Source organism: Mastigoproctus giganteus, chromosome 10 (genome assembly GCF_048544385.1).
Source record: "Mastigoproctus giganteus isolate SK-2022 chromosome 10, ASM4854438v1, whole genome shotgun sequence".
NCBI lineage: Eukaryota > Metazoa > Arthropoda > Arachnida > Uropygi > Thelyphonidae > Mastigoproctus > Mastigoproctus giganteus.
The window spans coordinates 39,779,389-39,797,027 of record NC_143584.1 but is presented as its reverse complement, the minus strand read 5'-3'; the positions used below and the strand labels follow the sequence as shown (position 1 = coordinate 39,797,027).

General features: G+C 39.7%; 1 protein-coding gene across 1 annotated transcript in view; it reads right to left on the bottom strand.

Annotated features, from left to right (window-relative positions):
• The window catches only part of LOC150078993 (importin-13-like), a 250,429-nt gene that overhangs the window by 149,193 nt on the left and 83,597 nt on the right, over positions 1-17,639 (bottom strand). Inside the window, exon 6 of the mRNA XM_090382915.1 lies at positions 7,102-7,400. Coding sequence (XP_090239041.1) covers positions 7,102-7,400 — 299 coding nt within the window. The remainder of the gene's footprint in view (positions 1-7,101; positions 7,401-17,639) is intronic.

Genomic DNA, 17,639 nt, shown 5'->3' with positions numbered 1-17,639 from the left:
ATACATGAAAATTGGAAGAATATTAACATTAGCATTAGTAGAGGCACATGATGCACGAAAGCAAGCTTATGCAGCATCAGCTGGGGGGGGACACTCCCATTTCACCCCTCTGTTCGTTCAAAATACCTGTCCAACTGAGCCTTAAATTTATTTAGGCTATCAGCTTCCACAACAAGGGATTGAAGTCTGTTCCACCAACCAACTACCCGCTGGCTAAAGGCAAATTTCTGTACATCTATCCTACATCTGTCTTTCCTCAATTTGAATTTATGCCCTCTCAGGTGATTATTCTGAGCAAGAGGAAGATTCACATCGGCATTTAGCATGCTCAAACCATTCATTTATACACCTCTATCAGATAACCTCGCCAGTGCCTAGTCTCCAGACACTGTAATTTGCAAAACTTAAGCCTTTCTTCATATGAGCAACCCTTTGTTCCATTCACTAAGCTTGTTGCCCTTTTTTTTTTTTTTTTTTTTTGGCTAATGCTGCATAAGCTTGCTTTCTTGCATCATATGCCTCTACTAATGCTAATATTATCCACAGGTTATCAAAATAAAAAAAAATAATTTTTTATAAAAAATTGATTAATTTAAAAAATTAATTAAACTATGTATTTATATACATAGCTTAATATATATATATATATATATATTAATTAAAAAACTAATATGATTATAATTTAAAATAGTCACTATAATTAATCCATATTGTTTTGAAACAGTTACTAATGCAGATTTTGGAAAATTCATTCCAGGCACTCATTGTCATATGAAGTGTACCTGGAGCAGTTATCTGCTTTGCGATATCAGATGATGTGCCCAAATCTTCATCTATAGACTGGATGATTCTTTACCTCATATCCAATCTATAAAAGGTCTTAAAGGTTTTTATTATTCTCTGGTAGAGAGGTTGAATCAGTGAGTGGTATTCAAAGGTAGAAAAACTAATTCAATGTTTTTGCAATTCAACTTTGGATGAGCTGGGCAGTTGTCCAAAACCAATGCGATTTTTTGTTTTTCTTATCCAATTGTAAATCCCATTTATGAAGATAAGCTTCAAATAAAGAAGTTGTCATCCAAGAGTTGGCATATTCAGCAGGCAGCTGTTTTACTCCTTTAAAACATCCAGGCGACTTACTCTTGCTGATAACTAATGGCTTCATCTTGATTGTTCCTGTCACATTGCATGTTAAAAGAACTATAATCCAGTCCTTTCTTTCCTGTAGATGCAGAGGAATTTTTAAAAATCATGCAGTGGTCTGGGGGTAGCCCTGTAGTACAACCCTGTTTCATCTGTATTAAAAATGTCTTCAGGATTATAAGTGCTTAACACAGTTTGCCAAGAGGTTTTCAACCTGGTGTCAGCTGCAGAACCAACCACTGGAATCCTGTTTTTCTCCATGAAGTTTGTAAACAATATCATGCCTCTCCTTCCATCTTGTCAGTCATTTATCTATCACCTTACTCTTTGTGTAGTTTTTCAGCAAAATCATTAGCTTTTTGAAGAAGAATGCTACAATTGATTGGTGTATTAAATGAGCTGGCCTGTTTAAACCAAATGAACAGAGCTTCATCTACTGTTTGGCATTTTCCTTCTTCTGGTTTCACTAATCACATTACCGTTTAATGTGTGACGTGATTTAAATAATTTTGATAAAGATGACTGAGGCACTCCTAATTTTACAGCCGCTTCCTTATGAGACATATTGTCTAAGTTTAATGTATCTTTTACACTCAAATTCACTCTCTTTCCGTTCACTGACATTTTTTTTTTTTTTTTTTTTGGGCAGCAAAATTTAAAACACGGTAAAAAAGATAAGTGTCAATCAATAACAAAGTACACAGCACACACAAATTGGAACTAACACAACACATGCAGGTGAGATAAAGTTTAGATACAAAAATGAAGAGCAGATTTCAGTGAAGGGGGAAACACATTTCAACATAATAACGTGAAAACACAGACTTCCAGCCATCAGTGTTATCATAAATGCAATAAGAACGAGTTTACTACCCGTTTATTACACTAACAGTAAAGCCCAATAAAGAGAAAACTGCTTTTATTGTTTTATGGTTGTGACCTCTACAGGGTGTCTCAAAAATATTGGTACAAACGTTTAGGGGAGGTAGGTAACATCTAAAGGAATGCGAATTGCATAGGAACCCATAACCAGAAACGTCACTGTAAGTCGGTAGACAGCACTGTTCATCAGTTCACGAGAGGGAAAATTTCTGGTTTACTCATTCAAGAAGTAGCACAAAGAGCATGCATCGATATACGAACTGTGAGCTGGCAGACATGCACCTAGTGTATGAACTAGCAGCTCAACGAATTTATGGAGAACGCTTCCCAGACAGACATGTACCTGATTTCTTTCTGTGGAGGGGCCCTCAAATCTATCGTATATGAATCGCCTATGCTGCTGCTGCTACTGTCAAAGAAACTCCATGTGTGTGTTCGATCGTGTCTGCCAATCCATGCTGCGGTGGTGTCACGCATGCATCATGTCTCATGGCGGAACCTTCGAGCATTGTTGTAACATCATGAAATGCATCCATCTCGTACTCCATTGTTAATATTATGTCAAATGTTTGCCACTAATTACTGTCTTGTGTCATTTCTGTTTCTTGTGCCTCTGCTACTACTTTCCTGTGACGTTTCCAGTTATGGGTTCCTATGCGATTCACATTCCTTTAGATGTTACCTACCTCTCCTAAATGTTTGTACCAATGTTTTTGAGACACCCTGTATAAATATGACCTCAGGACCTTTAGAAAAATATCACAGAGGCATTCAAAATTGATTCTTATAACCGCAAATGTGATTCTAATAAACAATGAAAGTGTAGTGCATTTTACTGATTTGAATCGGTTCTTTGAATTTCACTACAAAGCAGCTGATTCTAATAACCAACAATCACGATAACCGGCACTTCTGTATATATAGTAAAAAGTGAAGAAAAATGATAAAAAAATTACAAAATTAAAAGTCATTAAGATACAAGGCTGCATCTCTGACTGCCCTAATCACCAACCAAAACGGAACTGGTTGGAAATGTGTGACTATTCCAGGGTACTCAGAAACCTCGAGGAATACAAAATAATGCTGACCTTGGGAGGAGGAAATTTGATCCTTCAGTCCGTGTTAAATGCTGAGAAATAGATGGATTCCATGGCATTTTAACAACAAAATTGTTAAAGACTCCACACTTTTAGAAAGTAAACTCCTTGCAATTGTTAGTATGCTCCAATTTCTACAATAGTAATGTGCCAGTGCCTTCGTATGACTTCTGATGTCATGAAGCAACATGTTTGACCTGATCAAAAATTCTTGACACTTTGAATTCCATCCTTATCACCCACTCATAGACTTCCTACTATTGACTAAAGCATGCTTCGTCATACTGAGCCAACATTGTGATAAATTCAAACCCATTTTTATTCCTTTCTTTGGAGTCAATACACTTTTTCTGCCAAATATGCAAAGCAATGATTCCAGCTGTAAAGAAAATTCTCTCTTGGGCCTCCAGGAATGTGTCCACTGCAGCAATAATGTCATTGTCAGTATGAAAATAAATGCCAGCCGGAAATAAATGCTGTCGTGTTCACCGGAACAGAGCAACTCACAATTGGAATTGTGAGTTGCTCCGTTCCTGTGAACAACGCCCGAAAAGTTCTAGTCCGACTTAGGAATGTAGAGAATCCCCCCCCCCCATATCCAATTTTATTAGACCCCTAAATTAAACTCTAAAGTCCAGCTATAGGATCGAAAGAAATAATCGGTCCACATTTATTAAACAGTTTAGACCTCAAAATCTAATTTTATGCCAATCCAAGTAATGGTTTCCATGCTGCCAGAAGTATGGTGTTTGTAGACAGCAGTCATGAGTGCTCATTGTTGAGACCGCACGGTCTGAACACTACGGTTCTGACAGTGGGGAAGATGTCCCACCTGCTTTACAAAATAGATATCGCCATCCTCAAGAATTATTAGTGAGTTGGACTAGGAGAGTTGGAAAAGAAGCTTCCTATATCTAAAATAAAGGTAATCCCTGTTGATTTATAATATATATATATATATATATATAGGGTGTTTACCAAAAATGTGCAAAAAAAAAAAAAAAAAAACCAGAATAATATACACATTTGAATCTGAACAGCTGTTTGAATCTGAAAAATGCATATAGTATTTTGAATGCTACAAATAATAAAGAAATAAGCAGACATACCTAACAAAATGTTTATTCAGAGCAGGTACAAATCTACTTATTATTTTATTTCTTTTTTTATTATTTATAATGATTAAAAGATGATTAGCAACTTTTTTAAAATTCAAACAGTTCTACCTCTAACTACTCAGAAAAACTGAACACAAATTATATAATTTGTTTTACAATTTTGAAATGCTATCTATATACAGGGTGTCCCAAAAATATTGGTACAAACGTTTAGGAGAGGTAGGTAACATCTAAAGGAATGTGAATCGCATAGGAACCCATAACCGGAAACGTCACGGGAAAGTAGTAGCAGAGGCACAAGAAGCAGAAATGACACAAGACAGTAATTAGTGGCAAACATTTATTTAACATAATATTAACAATGGAGTACGAGATGGATGCATTTCATTATGTTACAACAGATGCCTGAAGGTTCCACCATAAGACGCGATGCATGTGTGACACCGACGCAGCATGGATTGGCGGACACGGTAGAACACACCTGGAGTTTCTTTGACAGTAGCAGCAGCGCAGACGAGTCTCGCCACGAGATCCAGTTCCGTCTTCACAGGCGATTCATACACAATAGATTTGAGGGGCCCCCCACAGAAAAAAGAAATCAAGGCTTGATAAATCAGGTGAGCGTGGGGGGCAGGCAAAGGATCCACCACAGCCAATCCATCAACTATCCCCCACGGCTAATTCATACACTAGGTGCATGTCTGCCAGCTCACAGTTCATATATCGATGCATGCTCTTTGTGTGGCGACTACTGCTTGAATGAGTAAACCAGAAATTTTCCCTCTCGTGAACTCATGAACAGCACCGTCTACCAACTTACGGTGACATTTCTGGTTATGGGTTCCTATGTGATTCACATTCCTTCAGATGTTACCTATCTCCCCTAAACGTTTGTACCAATATTTTTTGAGACACCCTGTATAAATTACCAGAAATTTGAAAATTAATACTAATTCCACACTACTATACTATCGTTGAGGATCAAAAATTTACAGTACTGTGTGTCTAGCTACTGTAGCACTTTCAATACCTTTCATAAATTTGAATCTAATCAGATATTGAGTATTTTTTTATATTGATACATTTTAGAGATACTAAGGATTCTTACGGGTTATCTAAAGCCATACACATTTTGTGGATTCTATAGAGTTGTATAATGAGTAATACAGCAAACATAGCTATTTCCTGAAAGCTTCCAAAATATATTATATGTATATATGGGTGGTTATACACAGAGTTGTTGTTTGTTTGTTATTTGGTTTTTAGGCACATCAGCAACTAAGGCTATATTGCTCCGGGGAGATGTGGTGGTCATTCCCTGACCTTTCGGCATCCTCCGCATTTGGTGGTCATGGGCTCAAGCCCCGGTCTAATCAAGAAGCGTGTGCTATGCACTGCTGCTTCTGCCCACCTGGCTATGGAGGTGCCAGTTATATACAGGGTGTACCATTTACTTGGAACCACAGGGAAACATGTCATTTCACAAGGTATGTTCCATATGGCTGCCATTTCCTTGGATACACTTTTGTAAGCATTTGCCCCAATGTAGTCTCACTCTCAAGATCCTTTATCCTTAACTCTTTTGAGCACTTGTGGGATGAAATGGAGGGCATGTGCTAAACTGACAACTGACCATGTTGGTGGATATATTTCTGTGAGAAATACAGACATACCTAAAAAAATGTTTACGCAGAGCAGGTACAAATCTACTTTTTCTTATTTTATTTCTTTTTTTATTATTTATAATGACTAAAAGCTGCTTAGCTACTTTTTTAAAATTCAAACAGTTCTAGCAGTCAGTTGAATCTAATCAGACATTGAGTATATTTCTGTGAAATATATCCACTGACAGTTTCCAAAATTAATTGGAACATTTACTACACAGGTCTAATATAGTTAGGGAAGGACGTTATATGTGGTTGTTTTCCATTAAGATTATTATTATAATTTATACCATGTGAAATTAATGATATAGTTTATTAAACTGATCACCCAAATAACTATACAAGTTAAGGTGATGTTTCGGGCATCTTAACAATACCCATCATTGGACCACGCTACTGTCAGAATCCTCTTGCCGATGCTCCCAGAATCTGAAGTGCATAACTACTTCAGGCCTGAAAAGTCACCTTACATCGTATAGTGATTTTGGCAATTATTATTATTATTTTTTTTTTTATGAAAACCCCAAACACGAAAGGCATCAAAACCTATAGCACTTAGTACCGTGGATGAGTTGAAGGAGAAGTATGGGGGGGAGGGGGATGCCGGAAACTTTGCTCTAGAGACTAAACATGGGTTTCACCACTTCAAGCCTCCAATAAGCAAAGCGGTGATATTTTACCGGTTGATGAAAGTCATCTACCACCTGGAATTAGCATAATAAACTATATTATTAATTTCACGAGGTATATGAGTGGCATTAATTTTATGCAACAACCTTACTACACAAGCTATCTACTATCTTGAAGCCCACAGCTGGACCTACAGCATACTAAAATTATCCTTTCCAGCACTTATGTCTATTGATAACCTAATACTTTTCGTAGTGTGTGTGTGTGTGTTATTATTTAAAAACATTTAGTTTACACGCGTGCAGGCATGTAAACAAAGAATGTTTTTAAATAATAATTTTTAAAATGGCTTCAATAAATTTATCAAACAGCTTACTTATGTGAATCAGGATGGGTTACAATATTAGTGAGAGTTTTTACACACACACACACACACACACACACACACACACACACACACACACACACACACACACACACACACACACACACACACACACGTGTAAACTAAGAATGTCTAAATAATAATTTTCAAAATGGCTTTAATAAATTTATCAAACAGCTTACTTATGTGAATCAGGATGGGTTGCAATATTAGTGAGAGTTTCCAGAGCAGTTTGGCAGAGCTCATCATTATATATGGCATTTAGAGTGCAAAGTAACATTGGTTCATATTCCAGTACAGATGAGCTTAACTGTGACCAACTAGAATAGCACTTTAAAGCCATCTGATGTAAACTAAAAGATTTAGTTGTATCTGCTTGGGAAAGAAGGTGATGACTCAAATTCATTACTTGGCGAAGTGAAGACTGCAGGGCATTTCGAACAATTCCTCGATGAGAATTAGTTAGGTGGGCAGTTTGGAACTAAGAAAAAAGAAAAGAAAAAGAGATGTAATTTTTTATTTAATAATATACCATTATTAATCTAAATAACTCTGCTACCCATTCAGAGTTTACTTTCTGTTGATAAAGAAATCTATGTAAATCATTATGAAGGGTGGGTCTATTTCTGTTACCAAGAAATAATTTGTACAGTTTAAAATCTTGAAGTCAATATTATATCCACATTGCTTTATTAATGTTGATATGATATTTACAACATTTAAATAAAATTTGCAAGCTGTTTTAGATAATTTCCTCCTTGCTAAATTGCATCTCTTCTCTGTAAACTGATATATGATCCACTCTGTAGCCTCAATATTTGCCTATTCAAAACCATGAACCAGGCTTCATCATATGAAGGATAAGTGGGTCTCAAATGGTGTGCCTGGTTTCTGATTTTACTTTTTCTTACTAAGAAATCAAATTTATAATGAAATAAATCAAGTAAGCCAACAATGGTTTGTTATTTGTTAGTTATTTGGTTTTTAGGAGCATTAGCAACTAAGGCCATATTGCTCCAGGAATATGCGGTGGTCATTCCCTTGACCTTTCCGCATCCTCCGTATTTTGTTGTGACGGGCTCGAACCCCAGTCTAATCAAGAAGCATGTGCTATCACTGCTGCTCCTTCCCACCTGGCTACGGAGGCGCTGCCAGCAATGGTGAATCTTTACTGGCCTGCATACCAAAATAAGCTGAAACAAAACAATTTCTGCAACTCATGGGGGAAAAACTGACTAAAATTAGTAAATAATCATTACTGAAATATAAAAAGTAACAATATTACAATTAAGAAGTTTTTAATAAGAGCTTTACTCTTGCATAAATTTGTGCAAAATTACACTAATCACAGCTAGATATGGCTGATAAACCATAAAAACCAAACCTTTCCTCAAATAAAAACAAAACAATGATAAATGAATTAATGACTATTTACAGGTTGTGCCATGTATACCACTGCTTTGTTTCCTTTGTGGCCTTTCTTAAAAGTTTTTCAGTTATAAAGTACTTTATAACTGAAAAGTGTTTAAGATATGATTAAAGAGGCCTGTGCGCTCTGGATTTATTATTACTATTATATTACAGTTGCTCAGAGCGAAACGGATACAAAAATAGATTGTGACAAGTTTAATAATAGGAAAATATACATATATCAGATTAGATACATACAAATAAAAGCTTTCGGTTATTTAGTTAAAATTCCTCAGTGAAACTGACAGTTAAGAATGGAGCATGAGGGCGTGTACTGCCAATCTTGTATGTGAAGTGTGTGATTAATTGTTGGATGTTGAAGCCTGTGGCTGTGTTATATGCGGACTTGGCCAGCATTTGTCAATGGACAGGATTGCTGTTTCGGTGATAGGGTGGACTTGACAACCACTGTTCCTGTTCACTGAGGTATTGGAGCATTTGATGTTTAACGACTCCAACCAGGCGCATCGCCGATAGTGGCGAGACTTATCCACAATCCCGACATCGCGGTGTGGGTCAATGTCGTGGTGGGTTGCCCAACCGTTTTCGGCAATAGCTGAGTGCTCCACATCCGCTAAGCGGATTGCTCTTTTGTGTTCGGAAAGGCATTTTCGAGCAGTCTCCTAGTTTCCCCCGATGTAGCAGCTAGTGCAGTCACGGCAAGAGATGCGGTAGACCAATCCGCTTTGTAGTAGAGTGGGACAAATGTTTTTACCTTAGAGATGAGGGATTGTAATTTTCTGCCTGAGTGTTGTACGCATTTACGCATTTTATCCCATGTGATTTTAAGATTCTACAAACCTGTTACGATAGGTTTGGGTAGTATGGGAAAAAGGCGCTCGTGGCTGAGTCATCATTTTGAATGTTTCTGTTGGTCGCGTGTCTGTAGGTCACACCTGTGATGGGATAGCCACACCTCGTAAGATTTGCCTTGACTTCAGCAATTTCGGTGGGCCTCTCATTTACAGAGCTAGAGTGTGTCCAGGCACGAGTTAGCAAGGTTCGTGCAGTGGCAAGAAGATGGCTATGCGCGTGTGCTGACCGAAAGTTGGTAAATTGGCCAGCACGCGTAGATTTACGATGGACAGTTGTCTTCAAGCACGTGCCCTCGTGCCAGACAAGGGTGTCTAAGTATAGTATGGTGTTGTCCGGCTCTAGCTTGATCGTGAATTTTATGAAAGGTGACAGAGAATTGAGGTGGTCTACGATTCAGTCACCTGAATTTAGCATTAGCATTAGTAGAGGCATATGATGCAAGAAAGCAAGCTTATTCAGCATCAGCCAAAAAAAAAAAAAAAAAAAAACACACACACCACTCCCATTTCACCCCTCCGTTCGTTCGAAATACCTGTCCAGTTCAGCCTTAAATTTGTTTAGGCTATCAACTTCAACAACAAGTGATGGAAGTCTGTTCCACCAACCAACCACCCTCTGGCCAAAGGCAAATTTCCGCACATCTATCCGACATCCGTCCTTCCTCAATTTGAATTTATGCCCTCTGAGGTGATTATTCTGGGCAAGATGAAGAATCTTGCAGACTCTGTAATTTGCAAAACTTAAGCCTTTCTTCGTAAGAGCAACCCTTTATTCCATTCACTAATCTTGTTGCCCTTCTCTGTACCCGTTCCAGCAACTCTACATCCTTCTTGAAATGAGGCCTCCAGGCCTGTATACAGTACTCTAGGTGTGGCCTGACCATTGCCTTATACAAGGGAATAATCACCTCCTTATCCCTGCTAGAAAAATTCCTGTATATCATTGACAAGACACCATGAGCTACTCTTGCAGCTCGTCTGCACTGCTCAGAGAACTTCATATCTGCCTGCACAATTACCCCCAGGTCCTTTTCATTCTCCACCACTGTCAGTGTAGTACCGCAGAGTTGATACGTTGCTCTGTGGTTACTGTTTCCCATATGTAATACTTTACATTTGTCAATGTTAAACTTCAATTTCTGGGGATAACCACGAACACATCGTCCACGTAGCGACACCAAAAGGCAATGGGATCTGGTACATTTGTAAATGCACGACCCTCTAATTCCTCTATCGCGATGTTTGCCATGACCGAACTAACCGGGGAACCCATGGTTGTGCTGTATACTTGTTGGTAAATGGAGTCGTAAAACATGATTGCACCGCCTGTTAAGCACAGTCTGAGAGCGGTGGAGATATTGTCTGGTGTTAGTTTGGTTCTGCTGCCAAGGGTTTCGTCATTATTTAAGAGTTGCTTTGCACACGTGATGGCAAGTTCTACTGGGATGGAGGTAAAAAGTGAAACTACATCAAATGATGCCATAACTTGATCTTGTGAGATTGATATGGTTTGGATCCTTTCTATGAACTCACTACTGTTGGAGACTGTGTTGGTGGTCTTGCCTACTAGGGGAGAAAGGAGGCTCGAGACAAACTTAGCTAATTCGTAACTCGGTGAGCCACAGCAGGATACAATGGGTCTTAGCGGTGTGCATTCGCTGTGAACTTTCGGTAGTCCGTAGAATTGTGGAATCTGGCAGCCAGAGGCACAGAGGTGATTACGTGTTGATTCAGTTATTTTCTTCTGTTTGAGCCAACTGTTGACGAGGATGTTCACTTTCGACTCCCATCATTCAAAGGCTTTGATGGGAGGAACGGTTAAGGGGTGGTAAACAGAAGTGTCCTGCAAGAGCAGCAAGGCTTTTGTCTCAATCTGTGTGGTTCATTACGACTGTTCAACGTCCTTTACCTGCCGGTAAGATGACGATGGACGAGTCTCGTTTCAGTGTCTTAAGGGGGCAGAAATTTGTTTGTGGCTGAGATTAGAAGAAGCGGGGCAAGCATGTGTAAAATTGCTGCAATTTTTAGACGAATTGTGTTTGCCATATCTTCCGGGAAACGTGTTAAACACGCTTCTACGCCTAAGGCAATATCAGTGATCGGTGGATTTCTTGGGAGAACAGCAAATTTCGTACCCAGAGCCAACAGGTCTACTTGTTCTGTAGATAACTGTTTTTTGCTCAGGTTCAATACAAAATCTGTGCAACTTGTGGAAGGGGTATTATGCTGATGACAAAATGGACGGGATTCACTAATTAAAGCATCGAACTTACGTTTTTGATGTGTACAATAGCGTTCACATTCTCTTATGGCTTGGTAGCACAAGGTATGGATTATATTGGTGTAAACAGGATTGGGAACTAGACTTCTAAGTTCGATCAGTAGGGCTGCTTTATTCGTTGAAACATATTGTAAGTCTTGATGAAGGCAGCCAATCTATATGCCAAGGGTCTTGTAGCTGAAGTTTTGACAGGCACGTCGCATACATTTGTTAGAAAACTGTGGTTTGTAGAGAAATCCTTTTGGGATAACTTTGATTTGCACCCATGAGAAAATCTGAGATGCTGTTTGCCACGGGCTATAAAGATGAAATTCTTTTGCAGTTTCACGACTACGTCATATGTTGGTTGGCCAAGAACAGTTCAAATATGATTAAAGAGGTCTGTGTGCTCTGGATTAGCATTATCATTAGTAGAGGCATTTGATGCAAGAAAGCAAGCTTATGCAGCATCAGCCAAAAAAAAAAAAAAAAACCCACTTCCACTTCACCCCTCTGTTCGTTCAAAATACCTGTCCAGCTGAGCCTTAAACTTATTTAGGCTATCAACCTCCACCACAAGGGATGGAAGTCTGTTCCACCAACCAACCACCCGCTGGCTAAAGGCAAATTTCCTCACGTCTATCCTACATCTGTCTTTTCTCAATTTGAATTTATACCCTCTCAGGTGATTATTCTGAGCAAGAGGAAGAATCCCATCAGCATTGAGCATGCTTAAACCATTCAAGGCTTTATACACCTTTATCAGATCACCTCGCTGGTGCCTAGTCTCCAGACACTGTAATTTGCAAAACTTAAGCCTTTCTTCGTAAGAGCATTCCTTTGTTCCATTCACTAATCTTGTTGCCCTTCTCTGTACTCGTTCCAGCAGCTCTACATCCTTCTTGAAATGAGGCCTCCAGACCTGTATACAGTACTCTAGGTGTGGCCTGACCATTGCCTTATACAATGGAATAATCACCTCCTTATCCCTGCTGGAAAAATTCCTGTATATCATTGACAATAATCCATGAGCTAGTCTTGCAGCCCGTCTGCACTGCTCAGAGAACTTCATATCTGCCTGCACAACCACCCCCAAGTCACTATCATTCACTACCACTGTCAGTGTAGTACCACACAGATGATACGTTGCTCTGGGGTTGCTGTTTCCCATGTGTAGTACTTTACATTTGTCAATGTTAAACTTCATTTGCCACCTCTCAGCCCATCTGCTCAACCTTCCCAGAGCCTGTTGCAGCAGCATAGTGTCAGTAGTGTCCTTGACAACCCTGCCAACCTTTGTATCGTCTGCAAACTTGGACATTAAGCCCGATATACCATCATCAATATCATTTATAAATACAGAAAACAATAATGGACCCAACACTGAGCCATGAGGGACTCCACTAATAAAATTAGTCCACGATGAGCAGTGTCCGTTGATTACCACTCTCTGTCTTCTCCCCCCTTAACCACCCCTTTATCCATAGCAGCAATTTGCCTCTAATGTCACACTGCTCCAAGTTGTGTAGCAGTCTTCCATGTGCAACAGTATCAAAAGCCTTTCTAAGATCCAAGTATATAATATCAAAGTTATTCCCTGCATCCAGTACTTTTGTGACTGCATCATAGTATCCAATCAAGTTGGTCAGGCAAGACTTCCCCTTAACAAAACCATGCTGTGTCTGGGCTATAACTGAAGTCTTGTCTAAATGATCCTGCAGTGCTTCTTTAACCAGTGCCTCCATTAATTTTCCTGGAACAGAAGTTAAGCTCACAGGTCTATAATTACTTGCATCAGCCTTTGATCCTCCTTTGTGAATTGAGGTCACATTAGCAGTCTTCCATGTGCCAAAACAGTATCAAAAGCCTTTCTAAGATCCAAGTATATAATATCAAAGTTATTCCCTGCATCCAGTTCTTTTGTGACTGCATCATAGTATCCAATCAAGTTGGTCAGGCAAGACTTCCCCTTAACAAAACCATGCTGTGTCTGGGCTATAACTGAAGTCTTGTCTAAATGATCCTGCAGTGCTTCTTTAACCAGTGCCTCCATTAATTTTCCTGGAACAGAAGTTAAGCTCACAGGTCTATAATTACTTGCATCAGCCTTTGATCCTCCTTTGTGAATTGAGGTCACATTTGCACATTTCCAGTCTATGGGTGGTAGATAACTTTCATCAACCGGTGAAATACCAGCACTTTGCTTATTGGAGGCTTGAAGTGGTGAAACCCATGTTTAGTCTCTAGAGCAAAGTGCCCGGCATCTTCCCCGCCCTCCCGTCCCCGCCATACTTCTCCTTCAACCCATGCACGGTACTAAGTATTATAGGTTTTGATACCTTTCGTGTTTGGGGTTATCATAAAAAAAAAAAAAAAAAAAAAAAAAAATGGGTACCTCCCCTGAGTCCAAGGAAGCTCTCATAATTATGGCTAAGGGTTTGCTTACTTCCTTTGCTGCCTCCTTTAATATAACTGGATAGATCCCATCCACCCCGGGTGCCTTTCTTGTGTTTATCTTCAACAGTTTCTCCTCCACTTTACTCCCAGTTATTTCAAGATTCTGTAGCTTACTGCTAGAGTTGAATACACCTCTGGCATTCCCCTTGCTGAATAACTCCTCATGTGTGAATGTCGATGCAAAATATTCATTTAGTTTGTTAGCTACCTGAGCAGGATCATCAACAGTTGACCCATCAATATCAAGTGGACCAATCTGATTCATCCCCTTCCTTCTAGAGTTTACATAAGTAAAGAACTCTTTGCTGTTTTTCTTTGCATCCCTTGCCAAGGATTTCTCGTAATCATCCTTCGCCTGCCTAACCTCCTTTGTAACTTGGTTGCATATCAACTTGTATCTATCATAGGCATCTGTGTCATGTGTTAATTTTTAAGTATCCCATGCATTTTTCTTCTCTGCCATATGCTTCATTAGTTCATCTGACATCCATTTTGGCCTAAACCTTGAACAATATTTCTTAGTTGGTATGTAAAGCCTAGTAGCTTCCAAGATAAGTTCTTTGAATGCTTCCCATTTTGAATTTGCTGTTCGTAACATCATCAGTTGGTCCCACTGTATAGAATTTAAATACTGTCTCAGTCCATCGTAGTCACCTTTACGGAAGCAATAACCCTTCCCTTTACCCCTAATGGTAGTTACCTCTTTGAGTAAATCCCACTTCAGCACACTGTGATCACTGCCACCTAGTGGTTCATTTATCTGCAGATTCTTAATGCATGAAGTATCACTGCTGATAATCAAATCAAGAGTATTACTCCCTCTAGTTGCCTCCCGAACATGCTGATGTAGAAAACAATCATCCAATAAATCCACAAAAGCCCTGCTAGTGTGCGAGTAACCAGCCCCCAAATTCCAGTCAATATCTGGGAAATTAAAATCTCCCATTATAAGACTCTCTGATTTACTGGCCCACTATTTCCCTGTACAGTTCCTTATTATACTCATCAGAGTCATTAGGCCTATAGCACACTCCTACTCTCAATTTTGATCTCTCAATGCTTATGTCACACCAAACTGACTCAACACTGCACTGTCCAGCGATGTCGACTGGCTTCACTTCCTTGGTTTTTATGTGTTTCTTAACTAATAGCATAACCCCTCCCCCTTCCTATCCTGTCTATCCTTTCTGTAGACATTGTACTCCCCAAATTCCAGTTCTGCATCCCTTATATCTGTGTGACACCACGTCTCTGATATCCCAACAATATCTGCCTTTGATGTTTTGAGCAATACCTCAAATTCATCAAATTTATTTACTAAACTCCTAGCACTGGTGTACACGCAAGTATACCTGCACCTGTTTCTATTCTTAGCTACCCTAACACAACCCATGTGTTTACTTGTACCGCAATGGCTCCCAGCAGTCTCTGAAATACCATGCATCTTGTTTTTCAGGTTTCTGCTCATTCTAATAGAAGCAGTGCAAGAATCTCTTTAACCTCTGCCAGTGGCTACTGTCAATCTATTGGTCTTTGTCTCCCCCCAAGCTAGCAGTTTTCCGACCCACCTAACACTGCCTCGATAGCATCAGCAAATATTCTTGGATTCATTATTACTATTAAATTACAGTTGCTCAGAGCTAAACGGATACAAAAATAGACTGTGACAAGTTTAATAATAGAAAAATATACATATATTAGATTACGATACATACAAATAAAAGCTTTCGGTTTAGTCAACTTTCCTCAGTTAAACTGACAGTTAAGAATGGAGCATAAGGGCATGTACTGCCAATCTTGTACGTGAAGTGCGTGATTAATTGTTGGATGTCGAAGCCTGTGGCTGTGATGTATGCGGACGTGGCCAGAGTTTGTCAATGGACAGGATTGCTGTTTCGGTGATAGGGTGGACTTGACAACCACTGTTCCTGTTCGCTGAGGTATTGGTGCAGTTGATGTTTAACGACTCCAACCAGGCACATCGCTGATAGTAGCGGGTCTCATCCACAATCACGATATCACGGTTTGTGTCAATGTCGTGGTGCGTTGCCCAAAGGTGTTCAGCAATAGCTGAGTGCTCCACATCCATTAAGCTTATTGCTCTTTTGTTTTCGGAAAGGCGTTTTTCGAGCCGTTTGTAGAATCTTAAAATCACATGGGATAAAATGCGTACAACTCCCAGACACAAAATTACGATCCCTCATCTCTAAGGTAAAAACACCTATCCCCACCCTACTACAAAGCGGATTAGTCTACCGCATCTCTTGTGTGTGACTGCACTAGATGCTACATCAGGGAAACTAGGAGACAGCTTGAAAAACGTCTTTCCGAAAACAAAGAGCAATCTGCTTAGCGGATGTGGAGCACTCAGCTACTGCCGAACATGTTTGGGCAACCCACCATGACATTAACCCACACCCCAATGTCGTGATTGTGGATAAGTCCCGCCACTATCGGCGACGCGTCCGGTTGGAGTCGTTAACCATCAAATGGTCCAAAACCTCAGTGAACAGGAACAATGGTTATCAAGTCCACCCTATCACCGAAACAGCAATCCTGTCCATTGACAAACGCTGGCCAAGTCCACATACATCATAGCCACAGGCTTCAACATCCAACAATTAATCACGCACTTCAAGTACAAGATTGGCAGTACACGCCCTCATGATCCATTCTTAACTGTCAGTTTAACTGAGGAAGGTTAACTAAACAACCGAAATCTTTTATTTGTATGTGTCTAATCTAATATATGTATTGTTCTTATCTTAATAGTGTTTAAGATAAGAACAATACATATAGAATAAACCAAATAAACCAGCTGTTCACAGGATCAAAATGAAGGAGGATTCAGATTATGGTCTGTAGTCTCCTACAAATGCAAGGTAGTAGTAGTGGTGGTGGTGGTGGTGGTGGTGGTGGCATGTGATACAAGAAAGCAAGTGTATGAGCTCATGCAGCATCAGATAAAAAAAAAAAAAACACACACACACCATTCCCTGTCCAGTTCCTCCTTAAATTTATTCAACCTATCAACTACAACGACAGATGGAAGTTTGTTCCAGCAATTAACCACCTGCTGGCTAAAGGCAAATTTCTGCACATCTATTCTACATCTGTCTTTTCTTAATTTTTGCCCCCTTAGGTTGGTAATCTGAACAAGTGGAAGGATTCCATCAGAATTCAGTGTGCTCAACCCATTCAAACCTTATACATCTCAATCAGATCACCGCACAGGTGGCTAGTCTCCAACCACTGCAATTTGCACAACTTAAGCCTCTCTTGGTAAGAGGATCCCTTCATTCCCCTCAACAATCTTGTTGCCCTTTTCTGTACACGCTCGAGCAAATCGACATCCTTCGTAAAATGAGGCCTCCAGACATGTACGCAGGAGCAGCAGTGCGTAGCACACGCTTCTTGATTAGACCGGGGTTCGAGCCCGTCACCACCAAATACGGAGGATGCGGAAAGGTCAGGGAATGACCACTCATATTCCCGCAGCAATATGGCCTTAGTTGCTAATGCTTCTAAACCAAATAACAACAACAGTACTTAAAGCGTGGCCTGACCATTGCCTTATACAGAGGGACAACACCTTTTCCCTGCTAGCAAAATTAGTATATATAACCTTGACAAAACCCCATGACCTGCCCTGGCAGCCTGTCTGCATTGCTCAGAAAACTTCGTATCTGCCTGCACGATTACTCCCAGGTCTTTTTCA